This window comes from Diabrotica virgifera, chromosome 6 (assembly GCF_917563875.1).
Source record: "Diabrotica virgifera virgifera chromosome 6, PGI_DIABVI_V3a".
NCBI lineage: Eukaryota > Metazoa > Arthropoda > Insecta > Coleoptera > Chrysomelidae > Diabrotica > Diabrotica virgifera.
In genome coordinates, this window is record NC_065448.1 from 202,761,172 (window position 1) to 202,773,875 (window position 12,704).

Below are 12,704 nucleotides of genomic sequence, written 5' to 3' on the forward strand. Positions count from 1 at the left end.
TCTTCCCCACTCTTTTTTTCATTCGAAAACCCACTCATACTTTCAAAAATATTCCTACCATCATAATAATTACTTTCGGGAAATTCTACAAAATATACTCGGGTTAAACAAAAAGAGATTAAAATTCCAAACTTTCTTTACCTTAATTTTCTAAGAACTAATTACCTATGGCTTCCACCTTTCCCGTAATAAACAATCGGTTTAAAAAAAATATCCTAAATAACTTTCACTTCACTTTTATTTACAAATGTCTTTAAGTCTTCAGGGAAAAACTCATCAAGGAGAAACCTACTACGTGAAAGCTAACTTCTAATAAATATTTACAAATCAATATACAGGGTGTATCAAATTTATGTTCCCGCGTTATATAAAAAAAATAAAATTTTTATTCTATCTTTGATTGATAAATTGATACACAATAACACCCCCGCCTTGTTTTGAGATAAAATCGTTTTTAATAAGTGCAACAAAAAAATGATTTTCTCTCGACAACAACACTTTTCTATTGTGTCAAAATATTGAGTCCCACCTGAAAAACAATTGCTTCCTTTTTCCCAGTGTCTGTACTTAGGTGGGATAGGGTAAGATTTCGATCGAAAATTTCCTGTCTTTAACCTCAAATGAATGTTCATACTTTTGGCTACTCTGTTTTCTTCATTTATTAAATTTTCATACCCCCTCAATATTTCAAGCAGTTCCTTTTCCTTTTCTTCTCCACATATCAATTTTATTTCTTTTTCCTCCGATTCTTTACACATGTTTATTGTGTATTCTGCCTCCTCCATTTTGCATACTTCTTCAAATACCACAGTTCCAATGGTATCTATTTCGCCTTCTTTTTCTATTCTGATCTCTTCTTCTTCTGGGCTCATCTCTTCTTTTGAGAAATCCCAAACTTCATTTTTTTGTCAATATTTTTTCTTCTTTTTCTTCTTCTGGGCTCATCTCTTTTTTCGAGGAATCCCAGGCTTCATTGTCTTCACTTATCTTCTGCTGCTTTCTCCTCTCTCTTTTCTGTCTCTCTCTTGCTTCATTTCCAAATTCATTTCCACCGTTTGTTTTTGGTCTACATTATCCTTTTTCCGTTTCTCATGTTCCTTGTCCATTTCCAGAATGTCCTGTTTTTCTTCTTTTCCCTCTGTGATTTTCATTGTATTATTTTTGAAATCTATCACCACATGTTTTTCTGACAATTCATCCAGTCCTACGATCATATCATGCATCATGTTCGGCATTATAACACATTGCAATGCATACAATTTCTTCCCCAATCGAACCGTTATTCGTATTCCTTCATTTATTGTTGCCAAAGTCCGTTTATTTGCGCCCACTAAATTTACCCTGGGAATTTTGTAAATTAAATTCGTTAAATCAACCTCTTCTATTAATTTTCTGTTAATCAATGTAATTTCCGAACCAGTGTCAATCATAATTTTAATCGGTTTTTCATTGATAAAACCATCTACAAATTTTAAATTTACTCCACTTCTTTTATCATTATTTCCTGACAATTTAATAAATTTCTTCGGGTGACAAAAAATTCCTGTTTGTTCTTTTGTGTTTAGTGAGAGCCTTCGTGAAAAAACGCTTGCTGTTCTTCTTCGCTTCTTCTTCCGTCGCTTTGTCTCTCATCCTCATATTCACCTATTTGCGTATTGTTTACCGCTCTTCTATTTTCTCTTTGTCTGTCGGACCCGCATCGGTTTCCACGATTTTCCTGTTCATTCCTTCTATTATCATTTTTGTCTTCTTGGTATATGCGGGTGTTATTTCTATTCTGGTTTTCTCGATATCTGTCTTCATTCCATTGCCGATTTCTTTGTTCATAGTTTCCTTTTCCGATGTCTCTATTTTCGTTTTCCCTCCTCGGAATAAATTCTCTTCTTGTATAATCTCTCCTAAAGTTTTGTCTTCTATGTCTATAGTCTTGATTTTCGCGTTGTCTATAATTTTGTTGCGATCTTCTTATTTCTCTTTCTCTCATTTTTGCTTACCTTATTTGTAAGAATTGGCACAAACTGTCGATATCTTTGTAGTTTTGTAACGTTATGTGATCTTCTAAGGTATCTTCAAAATGTCTGGCTATCAGTTCTACTAGCTGTTCGGACGAATAATTGTACTGTAGGTGTTTTGCATTGTTGTATAATTACTGTAGTGCGTATGTTTTTTCTGAAATACGAAATACCCATTCTATCATGGTACCTCCCATTTTCCAACTCCTTGTTTATTTCTAGCTGTTGTATTTTTCCCCAGAAATAACTCAGGAACTTTTGTTCGAATTTATGCCAATTGTCCAATTCTTCTTCTTTGCTGTCAAACCATAAACTCGCCTCATCTTTAAGATGGTTCCTTATCGTTTCTTTGGCTGTTTCGAAATTACCGATGTATTGTACTTTCTTTTTTAAATTATTTATGAAAATTACTGGGTGTAAATTTTTTACGTCCCCGCCAAACTGTATTTTTATATCACCCGGACTTTGGATGAGTATTTCTCTCCTGTCTCCCGTTTCTCGTTGTTTTCTGATATCATCAATTAGTTTTTCATTATTTCGGCATCTTTCTTCTAATTCTTTCTTGTCTTCTTGCAAAGCATTGTCAAATTTTGCTTCTAAGTTCTATATGTCATTTTTCTGGCAATTTCGTATATCCTTCATTTGATTTTTGATTTCTTTGATCTATGTCTCTTGTTGTCCCATCTCGTTCTTGATCATTGTCAAACATCCTTTTACTTCCTTTTCATACTTTTCTATGCGTTCCTCCATTTTCTTGTTGTTCTCTTCTATTGCTTGTTTTGTTTCCTTCTGATTTTCTTGCATTACTCTTTTTGTTTCATCCATTTTCTGATCCAATTTTTGTTGTGTTTCATCCATTTTCTTTGATGTTTCTTCCTGATTTTTATCCATAGCTCGTTTTGCTTCATCCATTGCTTGTTTTGTTTCCCTTTGATTTTCTTCCAGTTTTTGTGACTGGAGTTGCATCAGTTGTAATAATTTATCTATTCCTAATAATTCCTGTTTTTCTGATGCCATGATTGTTGTTTCGAAAATGTCTTCTTGTTCTATATGTTCTTCTTGTTCCAAATGTTCTTCTTGTTTTTTGTTTTCTTTGCTTTTGCTTCTGGTGGTCGGCATGTAGTTAAAATTTTCTCCCCGCCTGATACGAAATTCGAAAATACCTTGTATGCTGTAGAGACGAAAATTTTTCTCTCCCCAAATATAATCAATTTATCACACAAATTTTCAAATTTATCAAAATTGAAATCAATCAAAAAGAAAAATAAATATGTAAAATTGTACCTAGATAAAAAAAATAACTCAAACAAATATTTCATAAATTGTAAATATATCAACTTTTTCCGACGGGCAAATAAATTTTCCTTCACCTGTTTTTCCGTTTCCTATCCTGTCAAATTCACAACCAGAAATACTTTAATGCCTTACGTTGGTTCGCCATGTTGTTATGATCTGCTTTCTATTACTTTTATATTAATTATTATTTATTTGATAAATTATTTAATTAACGCAAATCATACATAAAAATATTAAGAAAAAATCTCAGGGTGCCTTTTGTCAAAAAAAAATTTAATTAAATTCTCTTATAAAATAGGAAAAGGAAATAAATAGAAAAATCATAAATAAACACATACAAATACCTTTATTATCAAAAGCAATGCTCTATAAATGTATCAATTAAATCCTGTCCAAAAGAAACTTTTACCATATAAATTAATCTAATTCAAACAAATATTTATCGCTTTGTTCTTGATACCCTTAATAAAAAACAAGCTAAACAAACAAATTTGGTATTCGCAAATTACTTATACTTCCTATTAAATTTTTGAAATGTTGGAATCCTAAATGCATATGCTTTTACGTAAAAAAAATTAACTTCTGATTATAAAGAAAATCTATCACATAGGTTATTGACTGACTTTTTGATTCACATACAATGATGTCTCCTCTTGACCCAAACAGCTCCTCCTTGTTGATTATGTTAGGCTACCAATCAAAGCCCTCTCCGTTCTCAGCAAACAATCCAGCAGGATACCAGCAACTATTTCTCCAAAACACAAGCCAGGCCTCTTTTTGCCAGTACTCGTTCAATAAACTCCAAATCTCTCTCCTCTCTTTCTCTTAACAATAATCTCCTGAGACCTAAGTATCTTTTTTTACTTGGTGTCACAAATAATTTTAATAACGATAATTCTTGTAACTTACTCTCTTGGACTTTACAGAATCAAAGAGGTATTTCTTCTCGATTTGATTTGTCTCTCGTTCCACTTTTCAGCTACTCTCACTATCAACACGACCACTAGTACTTGCTTCTGAACTACTCACGAAAACTTTTGACTGCTCCTCTCGGCTGCCGGTAATACAATCCCTCTTTCCAAAACTATCTGAAAATTCAACCTTCTCTCCTTCCCATTCCAAATTGCCAAACCAATCAGAGACATTTCTTCTTCCACACTCTTTTTTTCATTCGAAAACCCACTCATACTTTCAAAAATATTCCTACCATCATAATAATTACTTTCGGGAAATTCTACAAAATTTACTCGGGTTAAACAAAAAGAGATTAAAATTCCAAACTTTCTTTACCTTAATTTTCTAATAGCCACTTTACACGATGCAAGTAATTGCGAAATTTATTGCACAAGTTCTTGCAGCAAGAACTTCTGCAATAAGTTGCAACTAGCTTTCTGCAATAAAGTGATTACACGGTGCAAGTTGGTGCAAGTAATTGCATAAACTGACATGAAATGGACAGAAACTTTGACATAACATAAATTTTAGGTTATGTTGTTTTTATAAATTAAAAATGCAATTTTTTGAGTAGAGTTATCAGATACCTCTATGGTTATCGGATATATTAGATTAAAAATGTTAGATTATAATTTGAGAAAACTATAATATGTGTTATGTATAACAAAATCAATTAATACCTAATGCAAGTATATGTACCTATAATACATTATTCATTTACAAAAGGAAACAAGTTGTTAAATACAAAAGAAATAAAAATAGAATATAGTTTCTTTAATCCCTATGTTGCATAATTAAAGTTATCCACCAGAATAATGTTATGTGTGAAGCGTGAAATTGGTAAAAAGTTCCTCTAGTTTTGTCAAAAATTGTTTAGTTTGAAATTTAGGATGACAGAATGTCAAAACAAACAGTGTAGCCTTAAAAGTTACTAAAAATATAACCAAATTGCAGAAAAAATTGCATGAAAAATAGGACATGTTCTATTTAGCTGCAACTTCTTGCAGCAAGAAATTGCTGCAAGAAGTTGCAGCTTTTCTGTGCAATTCGCGTATGACACGATGCAATTTCTATTGCTGCAAGAAATTGTGCAATTAATTGCGCAATTAGTTGCATCGTGTAAAGTGGCTATAAGAACTAATTACCTATGGCTTCTACCTTTCCCGTAATAAACAATCGGTTTAAAATAATAATCCTAAATAACTTTCACTTCACTTTTATTTACAAATGTCTTTAAGTCTTCAGGGAAAAACTCATCAAGGAGAAACCAACTACGTGAAAGCTAACTTCTAATAAATATTTACAAATCAATATACAGGGTGTATCAAATTTATGTGCCCGCGTTATATAAAAAAAAATTTTATTCTATCTTTGATTGATAAATTGATACACAATAATATATAATTATTTAAATTAGTAGGGGTCAAATTTAATTTAGTAAGTCTTAGGTGAAAGATTTTTCCTTCACCTTTGTAGAAAAAAATCCTAATTACTTTCATTAAAACGTATATTACTTCAGCAGTTAAAAAAGTAAATATTGTGCAAAAATTACCCATTTTTAATTATTTAAACAATGATCCCCTCATATTGGATACTTTCTTGAAAATATCTTTTGTACTCACCTAAACTTTGACATAAAATTTGTTCCAACCTGTACGAATTTACATTTTGACTTACATATAGTGTAATTTTATTTTACTAGACTAATATCCAGCAGGAGAAATTGTATTAAAAACAGTAGAAACAGAGAAATATGTAGAAATATGAAAACAGTCATTAAAGTAACTAAAGAAGTTAACACTGCGCGAAATTCATTCCTACAAGATCTGAAGAATGGTTTAGGAAATAATTGCACAGGATTCCTGAAAATTCAACTTTCCTCTTAATCACATTGTTTAAATTTACATTTTTATTTTTTTAGACATACGATTGGAAAAACAAGGGCATTATTCTATCGGCTTATATGTGGGGTCTGGCAATTCCTCAACTATTCGCTGGTTGGCTGTCATCACGTTATAATATAAAACGAATATTAATATCCATGATGATAACTGCCTCTATTATTGGATTCCTAATACCTGTAGCAGCTGCTAATTTTGGATCCACTGGTGTAATAATCTGCCGATTGATTCAAGGTATGGCACTAGGTACCACTGGTCCTTGTCAGTTTAGCCTCTATGGAAAATGGATACCGCCAAATGAGCGATGCACATTAATGGGAGTAGTATTTTCAGGTATCTTTTAAATTTTTTCAAAATAAATAATAAAATCAACTAAAAACAATTAATCTCAACACTTTCCTAATATTTACTTTTTAAATTATTATATGAATATAACATATTATTAGCATTATCATCATCATCAACAGCTATTCCATCCATCACCAGATGCAAGTCTCTCCTAGGTATATGTCCATATATTTCTACTCGTTATTTTTTGCATCCAATCCCAATCGTGACCAGCCATTCGCTTGATGTCATCGGTCCATCTGGTTGGAGGTCTGTCTCTTCTTCTCTTATTTATTTTTATTTTCATATAAACTTACGTGCATAGAAATCGGCCCACTTAAAAATTTGGTCATTTTTGATGTCTCATATTTCCTAAACCTGCTGGCCGATTTAAGTGATTTTTTGAACATGTTATAGCCTAATTCTATAAAAATCAACTGGAATAATATTGTTGCTAAATACATTTTCATTGTATACCGGGTGTATCAATCAAACTGTTTTTTTCTCAAAGTTCGCATCACCCTGTGGAATATTCTAGCATTTATAAAATACTGAAATCAAAACCCAACTATAGCCTCAGGTTTTCTTAACATTATATTTTTTGATTCATTCGTTTATGTTAGATAATAAAAAAGTTAGGTACTTTAACAACTACACATGTTCTTCATCAATACACGGTGTTTCTAAATAAGTGCGACAAACTTTAAGGGATAATTCTGAATGAAAAAATAATGACAGTTGATGTTCGGGATGTACGGGATGTTGAATTTTTTCTTACAAACTGACGATTTATTTTATTGCTTTAAAACCGGTTGAGATATGCCAATGAAATTTGGTGGGTTTTAAGACGTAGTTATTGCATATTTTTTGACATACAATTAAGAATTTAATATTCACTATTGGCGCGCATACGTGTAATATGACCAATCATATTACCCGTATGCACGATAATGGTGAATATAAAATTCTTAATTTTATATCAAAAAGTCCGCAATAACTATCTCTTAAAACTTACCAAATTTCATTTGCATATCTCAACTGGTTTTAAAGCAATAACTAAATCGTCAATTTGTAAGAAAAAATTCGACATCCCATATCTCGGAAACGAAACATTTGCGGACATACGTTTATAAAGCAAACTGTCATTATATTTTCATGCAGGATTACCCCTTAAAGTTTGTCGCACTTGTTTAAAAACACCGTGTATTGATGAAGAACATGTCTAGTTGTTAAAGTACCTAACCTTTTTATTACCCAACATAAACGAATGAATCAAAAAACATAATAAGGTCATGGTCACTCGTTGTGAATAGTCGTGTATATGAGTGCTCCCGAAATTTTTAAAATAAGTAGTAATTCGTTTCAGTAATAAAGTTCTCATCTTTGTTGAGTGGTGACAACTGATGTTGCAGTACTTAGTGAAGGTCCAAGTAAGTTAGAAATATACTAATTAATAGAGAAATTTGAGCAATTACAGTAATACAGTGTATTGGTGAATATTAAATTAATAACTGCTAAAGGGATCCATACACGTATAATGGCAACAAAAACTAGAAGCGGAATCTTATCAAGTGGTGCTTCTTTGGACGAAAACAGTTTAGAAGTCATAATATCAAAAGTATGTCAAAAGTTTATAACAAAACTGGACCAGAATTTAGATAATGTGGAGAAAAAATTTGATGATTTGGAGAAAAAATTTGATGAAGTTCAGGATACACTTAATGATGTATCACAACAAATATTAAATATGAAAACAAACATAGAAACACACACAACAGAAAATAGCAACATAGCAAAAACAATTGATGACATAGAGGCACTTCAAAAGAAAAGGACCCTGCGTTTTGATGGCATTAATGAAACTAATAATGAAAATTTGATGTCCGTTGTCATAAATATTATAAACAACACATTGAAAATAAAATGCAATTCCAGCGAAACTTCTAATTTATACAGACAAGGTAAATTAAACTTGCAAACTAATAAATCGAGAACAGTGGTGGTAGACTTTAGTTCTTATTTGAAGAAAAAGGAAATTCTAAGTGCTAGAAGACAATTAAGAGAAACAAAAATATTTGTGAATGAAGATCTAACGAAACATAGGTATTCATTATTGAAGAAGGCAAGGAGTAAGTTCGGGAAGACTGAGGCATGGAGTTACGATGGAAGAGTATTTATAAAGAAGAATGATGAAATTAAAGTGATTACTTGCGAATCGGATCTTGACAATTAACGTGTGTGGGCTACTTTATACTCAAAGTTTCTGTAATGTGTATATTAGTGACTGATAAGTTTTTGTTGATAGTAATTTAGATATATTAATTTGGAACTTAAATTCGTTGATTTTGGTTTGTAGTGTATAAGAGGATAAAAATATTGATTTTGTTAATGAGTTACTTATAGAAAAACTGGATGTTTTAAATTATTTCAATTATTGTTTTAAGTTATTTGGTTTGTCTAAAATTTATGAAAAGAATTTACTACGGTATAGTAGAAATAAAATAGGTGTAAAAAAATATATATTAAATAATAAATATAATATGATTAGGATTTGACATCAGGGGACAACTCAATTCATGACAGGGATTCACATAAACTTTCAGAATTGTAGGGGACTGAACACGAAAACTGCGGAATTCTATAAAAATTGCTTGGAAGGTAATTATAATGTAGTAGTAGCTGTAGAAACATGGCTTCGGGAGGATATGGTTGATGGAGAACTAATTGATATAAATGTATTTAACTTATTGAGATCTGACAGAAACCAGGAGATTTCTGGCAAAACTAAGGGAGGAGGAGTATTAATGGTAATAAAAAAGGAGCATAAGATTTTAAAAGTAACACAACATTGTTCATCTTTTGAAATTTTGGTTGCGGATTTAAAAATTAATAACAAATTAAGTATAAAATTAATTGGAGTGTATATTCCACCAGATTGTAAATTACATGACTATGCGAATTGCTTCGAATTGTTACAAACACATATTACTGATATTAATAACACGTTTATTTTTGGCGACTTCAATATTGCAGAAATTAAAGGAACCGAAAATCTAGATTTTACCAATGGAAGTGCTAAGTTTAAAAGTATGATTGAGTTTTTAAATTTTAATTCATTTTTGCTTTATAAGAATGTAAAAAACTGGCAGGGCAAAACTTTAGATCAAGTAGTAGCATCTGCAGATAATATAAATAGTTGTAAGGTATGTCAAGAGCAGTTACCGTTAGTAAAGGAAGATAGATTACATCCATCTCTGGAAATTCAACTTTCATTTACAGTATCAAGTTTTAGACAAACAGATAAGTTAGTTGGTAATAGATTTAATTTTAAAAAAGCAAATTTTGATTTGATGTGTGATTTGATGAGAAATATGACGTGGGAAGCTGTAACAGAGGAAATAGAGGTAGATAAAGCTCTAGATATCTTTTACTCAAAAGTACTTAATATATTTGAAGGATCTGTACCACAATATAATATTTACAAGAATTATTCTAATTTTCCGAAATGGTTTACGCCTGATATCAAAAAGTTGCTAAAACAAAAAAATAATTTTAGAAAGTTAAGACATGTTTCAATTTATTTTAACAATCAATTTATAGAGACCAGAAAAAAACTGAAATCATTAATTAACATAGAGCACAGGAAATATATACGGCAAATTAAGGAAAATATAGAAAATGAGTTTAACAATCTCTGGAATTTCATTAATAATAAGAATTCTAAGTCTAATCAAACAGAAATATTTAATTTGGGGGTAAAGAAATAAATCAGAGTGATACTGCTAATGAGTTTGCGAAATATTTTGAATCTGTTTATTCTACCGACATTTCTAGTTATAACACTAATTTTACAAATATTATTAGTAATAACAATGTTTTGAATTTACCATCAATAACAAGCGTAGATTATGATAATGCAGTCAAAAAGCTGAAACCAAAGAAAGCTGCCGGTATAGATGGCATCCCCGCGTATATTTTAAAGGCATGCCAAGAGTGGTTAAAGTTACCATTATTACATATTTTTAATCTAATAATAACTTATTCAAAATTTCCAGAAAAATGGAAACTATCTTCAATTACTCCAATATTTAAGGCGGGTAACAAAAGAGATATTGAAAATTATAGAGGAGTCGCTATTATGTGTGCTCCATCAAAAATTTTCGAACAAATATTGCATGCTCATGTATATAATCACGTCAAAAATAGTATTAATGATCATCAACATGGTTTTATGTCGGGTCGCTCGATAAACACAAGTTTTATTTCATTCACCGAGTCTGCAAACAATGCGTTAGAAAAACAATTGCAATTGGATGTAGTGTATACGGATTTCGAAAAAGCCTTTGATAAATTAAAACACGATGTTCTTTTAAGAAAGTTATGTAATTTTGGCTTATCTGATAATATAATAAAGTTATTTAAAAGTTATTTGCAGAATAGGAGTTTTGTTGTAAAACACAATGGAAATACTTCTGGTACATTTAAGGCTAACTCGGGAGTACCACAAGGGTCTAATCTTGGACCCCTTTTGTTCTTAATGTTTATAAATGATTTAGCAAACGTCATCCAGTATTCAGATTACTTATTATTTGCAGATGATTTTAAGTTATTCAAAATAATTCAAACTGTTAGGGATTGCGTAATGATTCAAAGGGATATTGAGAACATTTTATTGTGGGGTGACAATAATAAGAACAAATTCAATATAAATAAGTGCTACGTTATGTCTATTACCCGTAAAAGAGAACCAATAGTATTTGATTATTTAATAGGACTGAATGTTTTAAAAAGGACCAGTGAGGTCAAGGATTTGGGTTTGATTTATAATAATCAACTGTCATTTGCTACACATATTGGTAAAGCTGCAAAACGAGCGAACCGTATGCTGGGTTTTATATGTCGACAAATTTGCGATTTTACTAGTATTAAGGGTATAAAAATATTATATAATACTTTAGTTAGACCAATATTAGAATTTAGTTCCATTATTTGGGGACAACAACCTCAAGTACATTTAGAGGCACTAGAAAAAGGTCAGAATAAGTTTCTTCGTTATTTATATTTCAAAAAACATCATCGATGGCCTGATTATGGAACCATAAGATCAACCATGCTAAGGGAAGAATTTGAAGTTTTGTCTTTGACTAGTAGGCGCAAATTTGTAATGGCAATGATTTTATATAAAATAATTAATAATATTTCAGGTACAATTGATTCACGAATGCGGATACCATTTAATGTTCCTCGAAAAGCAACGAGATATGAGTTGTTGTTTGGAAAAATAAGAACATCTGTTTGCTCTCCTCTAGAGGCCATGTTGAAACTAGCGAACAATATAAATTTAGTAAAAAACATTGATTTTACAATGTCAGTTGGTTGCTATAGACATATAGTGCAAGAGCACTTTAAACTAGTAGATGGATAATAGATATCATTAGTCTAGCTGTTTTTGTGTTAAAGTCGTCTATATCTGCCTATCAATAGTTGTGCTAATGACTGTATATATTAGTTATATTTGTTATATAAAGTTTATGATTATAACTGTCCATGTAAAAAGGTTTTAGGACCTGTTTGGATTTTTATAAATAAATAAATAAATAATGTTAAGAAAACCTGAGGCTAGACCTGGGTTTTAAGTTCAGTATTTTATAAATGCTAGAATATTCTACAGGGTGATGCGAACTTTGATAAAAAAACACAGTTTGATTGATACACCCGGTATACAATGAAACTTTACCTGTTTAGCAACAATATTATTTCAGTGGATTTTTACAGAATCAGGCTATAACATGTTCAAAAAATCACTTAAATCGGCCAACAGGTTTAGGAAATATGAGACATCAAAAATGACCAAATTTTTAAGTGTGCCGATTTCTATGCACGTAAGGTATTATGTTATAATATATGTACTTGAAGTTTCCGCGGGAGCTATATGTACTTTCTGTGGTTTTACGGGTTTGACTCCGCGTTGAATAATTTTGGTTTTTAGAAAAAACCATTATTTTGACGACGTTTCTTGCTGCTGCTTGAACTAAACTTCAGTTTTCTATCCGAGTCGCTATCTAGCCCTCCCATAGCTCTTACACTTACTATGCTGCTAGAATGTCTCCCATCAATCAATAGGTACATGATTTATTTGATTATTTGTTTTTCCATCGTTTGATCTCCATGTTGCCGTGTTAATCTAAATTGGGTGCTTTTGATGACTAAGTTG

General features: G+C 31.0%; 1 protein-coding gene across 1 annotated transcript in view; it reads left to right on the forward strand.

Annotated features, from left to right (window-relative positions):
- Positions 1–6,025: 6,025 nt before the first annotated feature.
- Positions 6,026–12,704, forward strand: part of LOC114332225 (putative inorganic phosphate cotransporter) — a 74,779-nt gene continuing 68,100 nt past the window's right edge. The window contains exons 1-2 of the mRNA XM_028281986.2: positions 6,026–6,043; positions 6,184–6,496. Coding sequence (XP_028137787.2) covers positions 6,026–6,043; positions 6,184–6,496 — 331 coding nt within the window. The remainder of the gene's footprint in view (positions 6,044–6,183; positions 6,497–12,704) is intronic.